Below are 18,502 nucleotides of genomic sequence, written 5' to 3'. Positions count from 1 at the left end.
GGGGTGGATGGATATGAAACCGAAATTTGTTCAGGTATTAAGTCTTAGTTTGCTAACCCTGCGGCCTAACATAAGTGACTCTATTTTGCACCTGTGGTTTTCTTTTCAGCCCAGTTTAAAGCAGTGATTTTTATTGTTCTTGAACTGGGGGAGGTGACAGCCAAAGACCCTTCCAACTGTTAAGGACTCTTTCCCAAAGAAAATACTTTCTTGAATGCTTTGTCCGAACTCGAAAATATCCACAGTTACTGACATGAAAAGACGGGTTTAAAACTATTCCGCAGACCATTTCTGATCCCCTACCGGCTCTATAAACCTTTCATCTTCGGCAGCGGTAAATTAGGTGGGGTGTGTGCGTGTGTGTGTGTGTGTGTGTGTGTGTGTGTGTGTGTGTTTTAAACACACCCTTACTGTTTTCCCCCCTTAACGCACAGCCCCTTCCTGGTGGCTGGGGGCTGAGGGGACGTCGAGGTGCGTAGGGAATCGACCGCCCCAGAGCTGGCAGTTCCCGTGTCCCCATGACACACCTTCGCTCTTCCGGACGCACCCGAGGAGCTCCGACTGCCCGCGCCTCCAAGCTCTGTTTTTCCGGTTCCCGCCCCGCAGGGGGCGCGCGTCCACACAGCCCGTCTTAATCCCCGCGGCGCGACCCGCTCCGTCTCCTGCTCCTCCTTCCCCTTCCTCTTCCCCTCCCCCTCCCTATTCCACCCTCTCCGGGTCCTGGCGTCACCCCTGTCCCTGGAACCGCCCCCTCCCCGCCCCGCCCCCTATCCTGACCTATCGGGTCCCTCTCCACTCCCCCCCCTTTGCCTCTGGACCATCCAGGTTCTAGATACCACCCCAGAATTCCGCCTAAGCCCCACCTTTCGGGGTAGCCATGGCGGGGCTAACCGGTCGACTGCTTCGGTGCTGGTGTCGGAGAGCGGTCGGGAGGTAAGTGCTGGGCCAGGGATCCAGGGTCGCCCGTGGGATCCGGCGCGCAGAGGCGGTCGCCGCGCGCGGGAGCTGCCCTGTCTCTTATCTTGTCCGGGTAGCCGCAGGGCTATGCTTTTATGGTTTTCCAGGGAGGGAGTGATGGCAGGTGTCCTTAAACGCGCGCCCTCCTCTTCGGCTGGGCCCGAGATGGTCCCGGTGGACGCGCGGGGAGGCCTGAGCTGCCACTCTTCTCCCCAGGCGTTCGCGCTCGGCCCTCCCCTCGGGCCACACGCCCGGCGGGTTGTGCGTGCCACACAGCCCTCTGCCCACGCGCTGCCCCCCTGGCTGCTGCTAGGTTGCCAACCTAATTCGCTAAAACGGGGTAGAACATCTCAGCACGCTTGGCTTTTCTGCTGAATGCTGTAGAAACGCAGGCCTTTCTCCTCCGTGTGGGGTCAGACTGCTTCCTGGGGAACACTTCTCTAGTGTTAACCCGCGGGGGACACAAACTATGTAAAAATTGAGGTGGTGGGATTATAAATGATTTTCTCGATTTTATATATTAAACGGTAGTGCTTTGTAATTTTTTAAAGCTCACTTTACTTTCAAATGAGTTTGTGCGTATTTTGTGAGAGCTCGCACATTTAGGCTTTGTGATAGACATTTTGTTCTTTCGTTTTCTATTTGGAGCTTAACATACATTAGGTAGGATGCAGTTTTTCCCTTTTTTGGAAAGAAACTAATTCAGTTATTTAATGTAAAAATTATTGAAGACTTTACTGAATTACTAATTTCAGTTAGTAATTAGAAATTGCAAAATTACTAACTTGCTGAATTACTAGTATTTCAGAGTTTGAACCTAGGGGTTCTTTATGCTCTGAAAGTCATATTATTGCAGAGGAAGTAATACATTGGGTGTGGGCATTATTAAAACTGTATTGTTTTAATCATCCTGGATCCCACTGACTTTAACTTTATATGCCAGGGTCTTCATTGAGAACATCAATTTTTTACTTGTGGCGTCAATACTGTGCACCGAAATTTTCTCTTCCTCTGCCTACTAAACACTCTGCCCGGTTGTGCTCACTGTTTCTGCTCTGCTCCTAGCTCTCTGGTTAACCTTCTCAGGGTGAGTAGTTACGTCTTATCAGCACAGCTGATAGACTAGCTTCCACAGCAGTTAGATTTCCCCTAGATAGGTCCCCCACCTACTAAGAAGTGGCTCTTTGTCTGGAATGCCAACAACAGCTCTCCGTCTTTTTGAACCCTTCTTGTATCTTAACCCAGTCTCTCCTCCTTCTGATGTGGGAAACAAAAGCAAAAGAAAAATTAAATTTCCTTACTACTTAACAACCCATTTTCGAGTCCTTGAAACAGGCAAAGTGATATTCCTCTGGGAACTCAGTTGCCTTAGTGTTAATACTTTGCTATCTTAGCCCAGCCCCCAGGCTCCTGTAAGTCCACATTAACATATAAAAATTCCTTTGGAAATGTCCTTTATCTCTACCCCTCAAGATACATCTTGACAATCATCCCCCAAGCTTATGACCCACAGATACACATCTGAAGGGTCTCATGACTAAGGTCTCATTAGACAGTAATAAAGGACCTTTTCCTAACAATAGTTGGTCCCTTTGAGGTCCTGGAAACCTTGCTTCCAAAATTCGCTGGAGACTTAGGTTATCCCTAACCCCTTTCCAACTTGAAAGTGTGTGATGGGCCACTCCTCATGACCCTGGTGCAGCTCTTTCTGCCCACTGGTCCTGTCCCTGTGCTTTAATAAAATCACCTTTTTTGCACCAAAGACGTCTCAAGAATTCTTTCTCGGCCGTCAGCTCTGAACCCCAGCATCTTTCCAATATCACTTCCACCTGTAGGTTGGGACACACATTTTGCTGAACAGAAAGAATTGACCTGTTAATAGTTTATACTTTGTTAATCAGTGAGGGTGATGGGTCCGTAATCTAAGGAGCGACAAGGGCAGATAGGATTTCAGGCCGTTAGGACACAAAAGACCAAATTCTGTGCACTTGCCCTCTTCAGTCTCAGTCTCCTGCTCACTTCCATCTTACAGTGCCTTTCATTTACTTTCTTGCCTGTGGCAGAACTTACATGGCCATTCACAATCTCCTGGCTTTTATCAGTATCTAATTAGAATTGCTCTAATTGCTGTGCTGGATTGTAGCTTCCTTTTCCTTTATTTTAAGATTGCTACAGTTAGCTTCTGTATCTCTTTTTTTAGGGATCATTTTGAAAACCACTGTTGGGAAGGAAGAAATTTATTCTTCCCTTTAAGGTCCTTCTAGCTGGATTAGGAATCAAATTGACAGAGACAGATTAATGGGAGAAAATCAAATTTAGTTTCATACCCACATGGAATCCACATAGACATGAAATTCCAAAGATGGGCTGCGTGAGGCTTACATGACTTATATTTTGAAGCTTATATTCTGAGTTAAGGAGAAGGGTTAGGAGTCTGAGGATACAAAACAGAGGAAGACCATTAGCAGGAAGGTGAGAGGAGATCTTGAGAAAACAAAGACTGTCCCATTACACAGATAAGTTTCTTAGGTAAAGAGGAATCTCTGTTCATGGGTCTCTTCCTGGTACAGGCTCTTCTTTTCAATGTAAACTTGGGCAGTAGGTGGGGAATCAGAGAGCTTTTCCTGCTTCTGCTGGGCTTTGCTTGCTTTTAACTCAAAATATTGCTCATGCCCAAGGGGCCCATCTTGGGACCGCCTGCCTGTGGCCCTTATACCACTAACCGTGGCCCTTACACCACTAACTGTTTGCAGCCATCTTGTTGTATAGGGTCAGGTACAGGGAACATATTTCAGGAGAAACAGTGCATTTTGGTATGTACGGATCGGCAGCCATTAGAAATCAGTCTGCCTGTCTGCAGCTCCCTGAAGGTCCCAGCACTTCAGCTGCACGTGAGCAAAACAGCAATGGGAGCCAGTCAGAAGGATTTTGAGAATGCGATGAATCAGGTGAAACTGTTGAAGGAGGACCCAGGAAATGAAGTGAAGCTCAAACTCTATGCACTCTATAAGCAGGTAAATGCCTAATGTCTGACATAACCTAGAGACATTTTGAGCCGACGGCTATTCAGATAGATCTGCCGTGTGTTTTACTGAAATGCAGCTTTCATATTATGAAGGTTTGTATTGCTTCCTTTCCTCTGAAGAGTGTCTACATGGGAGTTTTTCTATACTCGTCTTTGCAGTACTGTTACAGCAAAAAGGAACCCACCAGGATCACTGTGGAGTCAGAGAGATTTAAAAGAGATAACCACTGAAAGTGTAGACCTTATTTGGCTTCTGACTAGAAAAAAATCAACTGAAAAACTGTTTTGAGACCACTGGGGAAATTTGTGGACTGAGTATTAGGTGATACCTAGGAGTTATTGTTAAAGGCAGCATGGTTATATAAGAAAATGTTGGTGTTCTTGAGGAATGCACACTAACTATGTAGGGCTGAAATAGAATGGCACTTTGAGAGTCATTAAAATGAGAGAAAGAAAGAAAAAAGGAAAAAGAAGGAAGGAAGGAAAGAAAGAAAGGAAAGGAAAGGAAAAGAAAGAAAAGGAAGAAGGAAGGAAGGATGGACAAAGCAAGTAAGGCCAGAAATTGATGGTTATTGAGTTAGGTTGAGTATTTGGAATTCGTTATAATATTCTACTCTTCTATATGTTTGAAAATTTGTATGACAAAAATTTCAAACTAAAATTTTTAAGTTGTGATGTCTAAGGACAACCTTGGGAAGTCAGCTGGTTTTGGGCTCCTGTGTGTGATCTGTGTTCTTCTTCCCATGATTGGAATGAGCCTCTCTTAGAGTCCTACGGATATGTGTACTGAAGAATTTGACTTTGCTCAGAAAGAGGCCAGGACTTTGCTCTTAAATTCTGGGAAGTAATCCCTAAGCGGGGAAAGGTCAGGCCTGCTAATGAGTGTCTCTGTCAGCCTGAGTCTAACACTGTGATTTAGAGTGAGGGCTCCTGGCTACATATTCAGTCATGCCTAGGCCGTGGAGCCTCAAATGAAAACTCTGAACACAGCTTAAGTGAGCTTCCCTGGTGGGCAGTACTCCCTGTGTGTTACCACACATCTGTTCTGGGGGAAGTACTGTTTCCTGACTCCAGACTGAGTGCGGGGAGGGGTGCTTGCATACCATGTTGCCTCTGGCTCTCCAGATAGCTCCCTCTTGCAGGGTGACCCTTGCCTCTTTGTCTTTGGAAAATCTATGCCTCCTCCACTGCCTTTGTTTCTCAAAGCCTCTTTCTTCTTTCCTCTTTCAGCTAATGGTGGAATTTAAAGTTTTTACAGGTGGCTACGTAAGCGCATGGGATATTCATCTCAAAACATTCAGTCCACCTATTCTCAAACAAGTAAAATTTAGTTGTTTTCTGTGGTTCCTCTTTGCATAGCCTTCATTTAAGTTTCTATAGGGCCAGTGGCTCTCACACTCTCCCATCCCTGCTACCCCAGGTTCAACTCTGTTCAGTTGGCAGAAATCCACCACTGAATTCGTGGAATTTTTTTGTGCCTTTGAGTGGGTTTTCAGAATATGTGGTAGGTTTGTTCCAAATGTTTGTTGGCTGGTTACGTTTGAAAATAGTTTGCTTGAATATTTTGACTGTGTGTGAAAAATGGGATCTTTGATACATTTTTATGTAACTATTAGGAGTTTTTAAACTCCTAACAAACTATTAGGAGTTTTTAAAGAGTACTTTGCCAAAACCCTTGTCTGACTTTGTTTTCATATTCAGGCATTTATAACTTATTTTAGGGACCAATAGCTGATGGCACATTTTGTCTCTCTGGTCTTTTTTCTGTTGTGTATTTTTAGCAGCAGCATCAAAGACAGTGCAAGGGGAAAGTTAAGATGAATTTATGTATCTTCTAAAAGTGTTTGAGAGGGGAAGGCGCATTTATGCTAGTTGTACATTTTAAATCTTAAATATCTGACACTCTAATTTGCATGGACACGTAACTGATAATTGCCCCTCTCCTTTTCCCAGGCCACTGAAGGACCTTGTAATACACCTAAACCAGGTGTGTTTGACTTGATCAATAAGGCCAAATGGGAGGCATGGAATGCTCTTGGCAGTCTGCCCAAGGTACATTTACTTGCTACTTTGCTTTTATTTTACTTGCTATATTCCTGAAGGAACTTGGGTTCTTCTCATTATTAAACCATTGTAGGTAGAACCTGCAAGATCTGTTTGGATTCTGTTGAATCAGACTTCTCTTCTTTCTTCATTGCAAGGTGCTGTTTCTTAGCATGGTAAGTTTCTCACAGTGTTTACTTACTGACCGTGGAGTTAGGTTATTTGTCATCTTTTCCTCAGGAAACTGCTAGGCAGAACTATGTGGATTTGGTGTCTGGTTTGAGTTCTTCATCTGACTCCTCTAGCCAAGCGAAGCCTGAAGCAGACAGGAAACAGGCTGGATACGAAACAGTGGTGATGACCTCTGAAGACGGCATAACAAAGATCATATTGAACCGGCCTGCCAAAAAGAATGCATTGACCGAACAGGTAACATGACTTGCCCTGGGAGTTTGTCCTGCTTTTCTTTCCTCCCTCTGTCTGTTTCACTCAACAACTAGAATGTTTCAGCATCATTGCTATTTTTGTGATCTCTTGTTCGATTTGTGTAGGAAGAGTAGTAATGGTGGCTACTTCTTCATACAACCGAGTTGGGCATTTGTTATTTAGAATTTGTTGGCTTTGAGTAGGTTCTGTGTGTCCAAAAAAGCACTGCAACTCTCCTAATGATAGAAGCACAAATAAATTAAATTAATAGAAATGAAACATACATTGATAGAGTAGGTGTAGGGGTTCTCTAAGGTTGACACAGACTGTCCCCAGACTTTGCTCCTTTCATTTAGACTTGAGAGTGACTGCTGTTCAAGTTGCATGGGCCTTTATTTATACAAGCAGAGGGAGAAAGGAAAGAAGACCTTCATTTTAAATATAGCATAACCCAACTCTGCTTCAGATGAGCTGCTCACAAGAGCTCCTTTGATCTTTGAGTCTTTCATCAAACTACAATGATAATAAAAATAACCACTTCTACCCCTTCCCCTTGAAAAATATGTAGGGAATTAATTGGATGCTTGGTGCTGAACTGCAAGTAAAATTTATGTGGCTATAAGCCTTTTCTTTGGGTTTGTCGTCTATATTGTAGCAGAAAGAGCCTGCTCACTTAAAATAGCGTTAAATAAGAATTCCTTGAAGTTGGATATGTGCCATTGACTTGGTAAAACATTTGATCCTCAAAACTTCATTGCCATTGCCTCATTTCTGTGTGATCATGATGATGATGGCGATGATGGTGGTGATGATGGTGTTGATGGTGATAATGATGATGGTATTGATGGTGATGTTGATGGTGAATAATGGGGATGATGGGGATGATGGTAGTGATGGTGGTGATGATGATGGTGATGGTGGTGATGATAGTGATGATGGTGAATGATGGTGGTGGTGATAATGGTGATGGTCATGATCATGGTGGTGGTGATGGTGATGATGATGGTGATGATAGTGATGATGGTGGTGATGGTGATGATAGTGATGATGGTGGTGGTAATAATAGCAGCTGCTCTTTGCAGAGTGCCTAGTGTGTGTCAGCACTTTCCACACAGAGATTTCTTTAATTCCCACAAGGAGCCTACTTCTTCTTTTTTTTTTTTTTTTTTTTAAGATTTTATTTCTTTATTTGACAGAGGGAGAGATCACAAGTAGGCAGAGAGGCAGGCAGAGAGGGGGGAAGCAGGCTCCCTCTTGAGCAGAGAGCCCAATGTGGGACTCGATCCCAGGACCCTGGGATCATGACCTGAGCTGAAGGCAGAGGCTTTAACCCCCTGAGCCACCCAGGCGCCCCAAGGAGCCTACTTCTAATACTATTTAACAATAAAATAAGTAGGAATGTGCTCAAATTCCCATAACTAATAAGCTGGAAAACCTAAATTAAAACCCTAATATATCCATGTCATAATCCCAGCTCTGGCCAGTTACCCAGTCATGCTGTGTCATCATAACCATAATAATAATAATGGAGTTATTTCCTCATTTCCTCCCTCAGTGAATACAACTTCATCTTTACTTGTCTATTATGTCAAGTCCATATTTTTTTTTCAGTGTCTGTATATCCATAAATACCAACCCTCTTCATCATTCTCTCCCACACCGATGTCTTATCTGAGGTAGAAATGACACCAGTGCATTAAAAACTGTAACAACAGCACCTCCAAGATTTTCACAGACGTTGCTAATTTAAAATATTGGACCTGTTGTCTTTGGCTACCATTACATGTCTTGAAATCCCAGCCTTTAACATTTTCCAGACTGCCTGGGACACACATGCTCTTTTTTGAGGTCCCAGCTGACAAACTGCTTCATGGAAATCTTCCCCTGGCTGCCTCCCATCCCACCCATGCTAGACATCAGTGCTTCCTCCAAGCTGTCTGCCATGATGTACTTTCCACCCAGTTTAGAGCTCCCCATCTCTATTAATTCCAAAAGCTCAAGGACTAGGTCTTATTTGTTCACTTTTGGGGAAAGGTAGATATATCCCCCAGTGTCCACAAGAGCACATGGTACGTAACACACACCAAGTAATTGTAAAAGGATTGAAAATCCTTTCAACTGTATTGGGCCGCCTTTTTAGTTACGTAAGTACAACCAGCATCACAGTTGGCGCTTTGCAGAGGACAGGCTTACAGCCTGACTTTTAGTGAATCCCACACAATCGCTGTCATTTTCAGAGTTCCTTTCTTTTTCTTGTCTCCCCCTTTCACATAGATGTATCAAGAAATCATACTTGCACTTGAAGCCGCAAGCAAGGATGACTCTACCATAACTGTTTTAACAGGTAAGGCATTTTCTTAATAATTAAATTTACTTTGGAGGATTTCCAACCAGATAGGAAATTGAGCAAATAGCTCTGAGGTCTTTTCCAGTACTGAGATTTTTTTTTTTTTAAGATTTTATTTATTGGGGTGCCTGGGTGGCTCAGCGGGTTAAAGCCTCTGCCTTCGGCTCAGGTCATGATCCCAGGGTCCTGGGATCGAGCCTGGCATCAGGCTCTCTGTTCGGCAGGGAGCCTGCTTCCTCTTCTCTCTCTGCCTGCCTCTCTGCCTACTTGTGATCTCTGTCTGTCAAATAAATAAATAAAATCTTAAAAAAAAAAAAAGATTTTATTTATTTATTTGACACAGGGAAAGAGATCACATGTAGGCAGAGAGGCAGGCAGAGAGAGAGAGGGGGAAGCAGGCTTCCTGCCGAGCAGAGAGCCTGATGCCGGGCTCCATCCCAGGACCCTGAGATCATGACCTGAGCCGAAGGCAGAGGCTTAACCCACTGAGCCACCCAGGCACCCCGAGATACTCTATTCTTTTTAAAGTTGGTTTGTTTGTTTTTAGTTTTTAATTTCTTCTAAGCATTTTTGCAACAAACCCAATGAAGTTAGGTCCTATGATTACTTATTTTATAGGTGAGAACACTGGAAACTTAAGTTTTGATAAATAGTGCTTTTATTATAGTTATTTTCTATATATTCTCCACTTTTGGTTTCTATTTCCTCTTTGATCCAAGCATTACATAATTATGTTAATTTCTTAGAGTTCCAGAAAGGCTTTTTTGTTGTTGTTTATTTTGTTGGTTGGTTTTTGGTTTTCCATTTCTGTTATTGATTCCTGGTTTCACTTAATTATAATCAGATGATCAGTTTTACGAGATTTACTATTTATTTATTTCTTTTGGAATGGAGGGGTAGGCAGGGGAGGAGGGAAAGACCGAATCTTAAACAGGTTCCATACACAGTACAGAGCTTGACACAGGGCTCGATCTCATGACCCTGAGACCTGAGCTGAAATCAAGAGTTGGACGCTTAACTGACTGAGCCACCCAGGTGCCCCACTAGATTTACTTTTTAAAAATCTATTAAGCTTGGGGCGCCTGGGTGGCTCAGTGGGTTAAAGCCTCTGCCTTCTGCTCAGGTCATGATCTCAGGGTCCTGGGATCGAGCCCCGCATCAGGGTCTCTGCTCAGCAGGGAGCCTGCTTCCCCCTCTCTCTCTGCCTGCCTCTCTGCCTACTTGTGATCTCTGTCTGTCAAATAAATAAATAAAATCCTTTAAAAAAATTTATTAAACTTTGTGTATATAGCTCCATATTGAGCTCTCTACCTTGAAGATAAAGAACTGGAAAATGGCCAACTTTTTATATCATCCAGGAACTATTCAAAAATAAGTTCACTCTTTGAAGATACAGAGTTAAAAATCTATCAGTTAGACTGACCTTTCTAATTTATGTTAGATTCTCCCATTTCTGGTTTTGTCTTCTGATTAATCTTAGACTAAAAAAAGTGAAGGCATTTATTGCTATTATGTTTCTTTCACTTTCTCCTTCATGTCAAAAAAATTGCTTTAAAACAAGTTTTTATCTTATTGACACTAAAAGACTTGTGAATATTTATCCTTTATTATAAAACGGTCATCTTTTGTCTCACTTAAGGCTTTCTGCCTTGGTATCAACCTTGTCAAATATTAATGCCTTAACACCTGCCTTGATACTATTTGCACTTGCCTGGCAAACCTTTACCCATCCTTTTAGCTTTCTGTCTTTCTGAATTACTTTTTACAGTCTGCGTCTCATAGAACACATTGTTAGATTTTTTCCCTCTTTGATCCAGTCTGAATTTAATTTTTTTTTTTTTTTTTTTTTGGTAAAGGCCCCTTTACCTGTTTTGATTTATGTATATGACAGATCTGTTACTTTTTAGTTCTGCATCTTACATATACTTATTACTTACGTTTCCTTTGACTGTTATTTTTTACTTCGTGATCTGGTTTGGACTTGGTGTGTGCTTTACTTCTCATGGTTTGAAAGGGTTTTTTCCTGCTTTTAGTAATTGCTGTTACAGCGTTGCATGGTACCCATCAATATCTCTAGCTCGTCTGACTCCCCTTGGGCAGTGTCTCTTGGTTGCCCCTATGAGAGGCGAGGAAGGGAGCACGCATTTCCCAGTGCTGCCCAGACCTCTCTTCTGAGTATATGCTCTGTTAAGTAGTGTTCCATTATCTTCTCGCATAGAATGTTGCCCTGGAGAAGTTTGAGGCTACCATTAATTTTGTTTTTATAAGATCTTTTCATTCCCCCTAGAAGACCAGGGGGGTACTTTCCCATTCTTTATCACTTTTTCATAGAACATATGTATCCTGTTAAAACTCATTAGTAAGGCCTTTTTTTAAAGGATTCTTTGATAGTATCTCTGAATGTTTTTGTTTCAGTTGATCTGTTCTTTTTGAAAGAAATTCTAGTTATAGAAGAAATGTCTGGTCTGCTGGGACTCTTATCTTTTATTGTCTCTGAATTCTTAACTCTTGTCTTCTGTTGTTTTGCTCACTATTCTCAATCCTGTACTCTGATTGCATCTTTAGCGATGCCTGTCCTTTTTACGGCCTCTAATGCCATCATTCTTTAGTGGTTGTGATTTTCTTTCTTCCCGAATTCTCCCAGGCATTTTTCTTTTTCTTTGTCTCGTCCGTCACTTCTGTTTTGAGTCCACAGAAAAGTTCAGCTGTTAATTTTTTATATATACATTGGATATATATATATATATATTGGAGATACATATATATACACACACACATATTGGAGATATATATATATGATACATATAACAATGTGTTTGGAAAAGAAGCTTTATTACTCATAAAATTATTGAAAATATTATTTATGACACCATTTGCTCCTGATAGTAATGTAAGAAAAAGACTAAAGAACAAATTTATTACGTAAAATACTGCCGATAACAAATATAGCTCTTTGTTTCTCAGTTCCCCAGATATAACTGAAGCCCTACTACAAAACAAATATGTCTTCTGAATTTTTCTTTTGAAACTTGCCCTTGAGCCCATTCTAGTGTGGTCTCTACCTTTTGCTTAGATTCCTCTGACCTTTGTATCATTAAATCCAGGGACATTTTTCAGCCTTCATCTGTCTTCTGCCCCTTCTTAAACCTCTGTCTTCCCTAGGCTTCCCTAGGTCTGCCCTCCAATCTGCTATCTCCGATCTCCTTTGCAGGTTCCTCCTCTGTGTGGTCATCAGAAGGGAGGGTTCCTGAAAGCTTAGCTCTAGGCACTGTTCTCTTCTCACTTCTTGCTCTCCCTGGACCCTGCATCCACGCCCTCTCTCCAACAAAAGTCCATATGCTGGTGCTTCCCCCCTTGGTATCTCTTGGTTCAAGACACTCCCTAGGGCTCCCGTCCAGTATATCCACCTGGCATTTCTTCATAGGTGTCACCCCCCACGTCTTTCTCTCTGGAGCTTTCTCAGTGTTCCAAATCACAGTGGGTGACTCCACATTTGCCCTGTTACATAGACCAGAATCCTAACATTCATGATTGACCTTGTCCCTCTCTCACCTCCTACGTCCAATCTAATCCCATTTCCTTTCATCAGTACCCCATTGCCCTCTGTCCTCTGCACTAGTCCAAGCTACCATGGATTCTTGTCTGAACTGAAACAGTCCCTATCTCATCTTTATGATTCCCTTTTGTCCTCCTCTCTCCCTTGCCTTGTCCAGACTCACATATCCAATAGAATCTTTTTCCAAATAAAAATCTTATTCCTCCCCCAGTTAAAACTTCAGTGGTACCAAGACAATTCAGTGGAAAGAGAAAAATCTTTTGACAAATGATGCCAGAGCAACTAAATACCCATATGGGGGAATATGAACTTCAACCCCATCTTACACCCTATACAAAATCTAATTTAAAAGTTATGTAAGCATAAAACCCAGAAACATAAAGCTTCTAGAAGAAAACAATCTCTTTGTGACCCTGAGGTAGGCAGAGATTTCTTGGACATAAAAGCATTAGCCATAAAAGAAACTACAACTTGGGCTTCATCAGAATTTAAAATATCTGCTTATCAAAGACAATAGTAAGAAAATGAATATACAGGTACTACAGGCTGGGGTAGGGGACTATTTGCTCTACATAAATTGGATTAAGGATTATTACCCAGAATATATAAAGAACTCGTTAGAAATTAACAGTTAACAACCAGATTTAAAAATGAGATAAAGGACTTGGACACCACATAAAAGAAGATAACACAGATTGCCAATAAATACATGAAAAGGTGCTCAATATCATTAGCCTTCAGAGAAATGGAAATTAAAATCAGATATTTCACCCAGTAGAATGACTAAAATCTAAAAGATAGACAAACATGAAATGTTGGTGATAATTCAGAGCAGCTGGGACCTCTCCACATTTCTAAGATGAGATTGCTTCAGAAAACTGGCAGCCTTTTATGGAGTAAAACCTCTACGAGCTCAGTGACATATCAGTCCACTCCTAAGCAATTAGTTCAGCTAAATTGAGCAGGTATCCACTGAATGATTTGTAATCTAGTTCACAGGAGCCAAAAGCAACTCATGTCCACCAACAGATGGATGAACAAAGTGTTGACTGGACATACAGTGGACTACTACCCAGCAATATAAAGGAATGGAGAACTGATTCGAGAACATAGGTGAATCTTTAAGACACAGTTCAGCAAAGAGAACACAGACACAAGAGTACATATAGAATTCCTCTTATAAAATTTCTAAAATAGGCAAAAGTATTCTATGGTGATTGAAGTCAGAAAGTGGTTGTGTCAGGGCAGGGTGGGGTGGGATGGCTGGAAAGGAGCTTAAGGGAACTTTCTGGGATGGTAGAAAGGTCTTACATCTTGTTTCAGATGATGATCGCGCAGGTATTTGCCGTCATCAAAAATCATTGAACTGCATGTTTAAAATTGGTGTTCTTGTCTGTAAATTATGCTTTAACACAAAACACGTTCAGTGGCTTTTAGAATAAAAGTCAAAAATTCTTAATGGATCAGCAAAGCCCCGAATGGTCCATACTGCCTGTCCTCCTCCTACACCAACTTCCCCTCTGGCTTTTTCCGCTCTGGCACAGTGGCCAGAATTAGCCCTTTTCACAGGACCTTTGCCCATGCTGTTCCCTCTGCATGAATTCTTCCTACCCTTCTTCTTCTAGCTAACCTTGCCTGTCCTTCAGATCTCAGTTCAGTTTTTCCTTCTTTAGAAACATCCCTCCTTAAACCTTCAGGTTAAAACAGATCCTCTGTTAGAAACTCTCATATTATCATTGAGTACTTCTCCTTTGTATCAGAGTTGTATTATCTACATTTGTTTGTATGTATCTAGATCAATGTCCAGCTTACTCACCTGTCTGTAAATTAGGGCAAGAGCCATGGCTGGTTCACAAGTGTATTTGCAGTGCTTGCTATAGAGCCTGGCACATGGCAGATACTCAGTAATTACAGAATGAATGAATGGTGAATCTGTTGATTTCATTTACAGGAAATGGAGATTATTACTCTAGTGGAAATGACCTGACTAATTTCACTAATATTCCTCCTGATGGAATAGAGGCGAAAGCTAAAAATGGTGCCATTTTACTGAGGTAAGAGTGACATTTTTCTGATCCCAGTGGACTTGTTCATATTCATCAAAGTGGCATTTAGTCCAGCAGAAGTAAGATAAATGCTTCTTTGTGTCAGTGTCATTAATGCGACTTGGACAAGGGCACTTCTCCAGACCGCCTCTATCGGTTTGTGGGCACTTATTCTATCACTTTAACTGCTGTTTCCCATTCATCCTGCTGCTCTATGTGAGGTTCACTTAGAAAGCATAAAAGTTAATGACAGTTGTAAAAAAAAGTTCTCTCATACTGAAGCAGAGAGATTTAGCAAATTCTCATCCAGCTAGAAAAATGCATGATTTCCATGATTGCTGGTAATGGGACATGTGAAATACTCTGAGCACGGAGGGCATGAAGGCCTCTCTCTTCTTAACTCATGTATCCCTACTGGGTTCCTGATTCCCATGAGCTATAATATTGCAACATACGCTCAGCCAGCCATCCCAATCTCCAAGTCTGCAGCTGACCTACAGCCCTGAACTGGCTGAGGTTGAACCAAGGTCAAGCATAGAGGACTCAGTCTATGAGTTTCCATCAAATGCCATCTAGATGGGTGTCCAGGCTGGCCAGAGTTCATTTCAGACTCATGCTGTCTTCCTTACTGTACTTCAGTCATGCTGCGTTGGGACATTGTTTATTATTATTACTGTGTTCAACTAGCCAGCATATAGTCCTCTACTCTATTCCTTATGTTCCACATATGAGTGAAACCATATGATAATTGTCTTTCGTTGCTTGACTTATATCACTTAGCATAATCCCCTCCAGCTCATTTAACTATGCTTTTGTATTTCCATTTCTGTAGGGATTTTGTAGGCTCTTTCATAGATTTTCCTAAGCCTCTGGTTGCCGTGGTCAATGGTCCAGCTGTGGGAATCTCCGTCACCGTTCTCGGGCTATTTGATCTTGTGTACGCGACCGACAGGGTAAGCGAGCTCCCAGCAACATAGAAAGTCATGGAGTAAAAAAGAGGTCCTCTGAATTCTCTTTTATTGTTGGCTGTTAGTAAATGTATTGTACGATTTATAGTAGAATGGACTAAATTTTGCTTTTTCCCAAAGAATTACTCTTAGTTTAATTTGAATTGTTTTATTTATCCTTCATTATTAACATTGGTTTTCCTAAACACCAGAATTGTTGTGAACACTGTTCCAACTATTTTGGTTCTGTATTCTAATCAGATTATGTAACAGTTTCTCAACTTTTGATTTTCCAATTAATTTAAAATAGGAGATCTTGAAAGCTGGCTATTGGTGGGATGGGGGGAGACAGTATTTTTGCATGTTCTGCAAGTGGATAATTTGATATCTTTTTCCTTGTAAACAAATTCTAGAGTTTAGAATTTTAGAATATTAGAATTTTTGAATAGGAAGGGGTTTTAAAGGACTATCTACCCTCACTCCCTTCTTTGTAGATAAATAAATGAAAGCTCAAGTTACTTACCTAAACTGTTTAGTGTTGTGTTCACCATTGAATTGCATTGATTTTAATTTCTGTTCTTACTATAGTATTAACGTGTATCATAGTAGAAGATAAAATTTTGAAAAATCTGGAAAAGCACAAAGGGCTAAGTTAAAAATCACTTCTTATCTTACCACTTAGACATAATCAGTCCCTGACTGCTGAACCCTAGGCTCTCTCCAATTCTGTCATTATAAACAAAGATGTGATGACCATGTATCTTAGAACTTTTACTGTAGAACTAATAACCACTTTTAGGGTTATCGATTCTTAGAGTACTTTTTGCTTATGCAGTGGTACAGTTTCCTGCTCTATAACCTTATGGGAAACATTTGGTTTTTACCAGTGAAGAGATGCCTAGTTTTGTCTGAAGGTGTTTTCTCTGATAGACATGACCATATTTTAAGATCTTTATCTCTTGAGTTCATCTTTTTTTTTTTTTACTGGTTTCAGTTTGATTGGATTGGGCATCTTGTCAGGCCTAATTGTTTTTAATAATTGTCCCATGAAAATAACAAGTGAGATTCTAGGTGCCAGGCTGCCTAAACTTCATAGGTAGAAGCTTTTGCTGAAAGGCAGAAATCAATAGACTGTGGTCACATCATGTATGTTAGAGGACTGACTGATCACCTGGTCTTGTCCAGGGGTGGGGTCAGGAGGTCCTGACCTGAACTTAAGGATCTCATTCTTCAGTATTTAGAAGGCAGATACATCAACCTATTTGAATATTCTCCAGATTCCCCCTCAGAATTTAAAATGACTATCACAATCCATCATCTTTTCAAGATTTCTAGGACTTCGGTCCTATGATACAGAATGGAACTGAAATAGAAAGAAAACGTATGTAGATACTTTCAGTGCTGAAACATTTGGCCCAGAGTAAAATATTTGACAAATAGTGACCACTGCTGACCAATTGAATTAAAAGAAGGTTCAATTTAAAATCAGAGACACAGAAGAAAGAACCTGTAGAGAGGAATGCATTTTATAGGATTTACCATTATTGGCTTCTTAAACAAATACCATATTAAATGTGGTTTTAACACTCTTACAACCAGATTATTCTTTATTATGGGCAAGAGGCAAGAGTTAACAATGCCCATTAGCTTCTTTGTTGGTAATAAAAGGGTAGAAATCATAAAAATAGTATTTGAGTGCCCACCACGTCCTGGACCCTCTGTTGATGCACATGATGCATACTCACTTACGCACACAGCACCCTATGAGATAGGTGCTTCGTCTCCATTTTACAAAGGAGTCTACCGTGGCACGAAGAGGCTAAGAAGCTTCTAGAGTCACTAAGCAGTCAGATGCCAGAGCCCGACCCTTAATTACATTTACTGCTCTATTTTTGAAAAGAAGTTAAATGCTGCTTACTGTCAGTTTTGTACATACCTGTTTGTGGCCCTTTAGCTACGGTTGACATATTCTTTCACTTTCCTCTTATACTCCTTAGGCTGTGACTTCTCAGTACATCTTCTTGAATAAGCTTGCTTTTGGGGGGAGGGAATGATAAGTGACATTAGTAACTTTTTATTTGATATTTTCATTTTTACTTATATGCTGCGTATATTATATATTTATGTCTTCTAACAATATTCATTAAGAAAGAGTGCCATATCTGATTATGGGATGTGAAGTCGAAATGTTCTGCATACATATTGTCAATTACAAATTAATTTCCTTTCATAAGGACTTCTCATTCATCAAGAAATACACAAAAATATTTCTTAAATCAAAAAAAAAAAGGGGTGGGAGGCATCTAAGTGGTGCAGTCGGTTGAGCTTCTGACTCTTGGTTTCAGCTTAGGTTATGATCTCGGGGTCATGAGATCCATCCCTGGTCAGGCTCTGCGCTCACAGGGAGTCTGCTTGAGAGTCTCTCTCCCTCTACTCCTCCGCACCCCCCCCCCAAATAGGTGAATAAATCTTAAAAAAAAAAAAAACAACAACAAGGGGTGCCTAGGTAGCTCAGTCAGCTAATTATCCAACTCTTGATCTCAGCTTAGGTCTTAATCTCAGGGTTACGAGTTCAGGCCCTGCACTGGGCTCCATGCTGGGCTTGCAGTCTACTTTAAAACAAAAACAAAAACTAAAGATGACTCTATGGTCTAAATAACCAGTATTGAAATAGATTCTCGTATTTAAAGCAATTAAATAGATTCTTGTGTTTAAAGCAACTCAGTAAAACCTCTCTGAGGTAAAATCAAGACAGATGACAGACTGAGGAAACAGTTTTCCAGGTGATATTATCAAGGCTAATCTCTCTAATATATTTTTAAAAATACATTTTATAAAGTGATACATCAACAACTTGATGTAAAAATGGGCAATGAAGAGGGATACATAGCTCACAAAAAATAAAGTATAAATGGCTCCTTAAAACATAGGGAAAAGACCCTATTAAGACCCTATTACAATCAGAATATGTAAAGAACCACAAGTCGCTAATAGAAAGATAACTTGCTAACTTAAAAATAGTGGGCAAAGTATTATAAGGGTTACTTCACCAAAGAAGATATAAAAAGAGCTAATAAGCACATGAAAAGATGCTCACCATCATTAGTCATTACAGAAATGTAGTTTAAACCCACAAGCCACTATTACACACCTACC

At 41.0% G+C, this 18,502-nt stretch overlaps 1 protein-coding gene across 3 annotated transcripts in view; it reads left to right on the top strand.

Moving 5' to 3' along the window:
- ECI2 (enoyl-CoA delta isomerase 2) overlaps positions 1–18,502 on the top strand; it is a 47,666-nt gene that overhangs the window by 25,550 nt on the left and 3,614 nt on the right. Inside the window, exons 4-10 of one of the 3 annotated variants that reach the window (XM_080807286.1) lie at positions 826–933; positions 3,818–3,971; positions 5,936–6,034; positions 6,266–6,454; positions 8,726–8,795; positions 14,306–14,408; positions 15,232–15,352. In XM_080807286.1, coding sequence (XP_080663412.1) covers positions 878–933; positions 3,818–3,971; positions 5,936–6,034; positions 6,266–6,454; positions 8,726–8,795; positions 14,306–14,408; positions 15,232–15,352 — 792 coding nt within the window. In that variant the 5' untranslated portion in view covers positions 826–877. Of the gene's footprint in view, positions 1–806; positions 934–2,256; positions 3,972–5,935; positions 6,035–6,265; positions 6,455–8,725; positions 8,796–14,305; positions 14,409–15,231; positions 15,353–18,502 lie in introns of those variants that run through there. The other 2 variants (XM_080807287.1, XM_080807285.1) reach the window with 2 other exon arrangements.

This window comes from Martes martes (assembly GCF_963455335.1).
Source record: "Martes martes genome assembly, chromosome: 6".
NCBI lineage: Eukaryota > Metazoa > Chordata > Mammalia > Carnivora > Mustelidae > Martes > Martes martes.
Note: the sequence above shows the minus strand (reverse complement) of the source record. Positions and strands in the feature narration are given on the sequence as shown.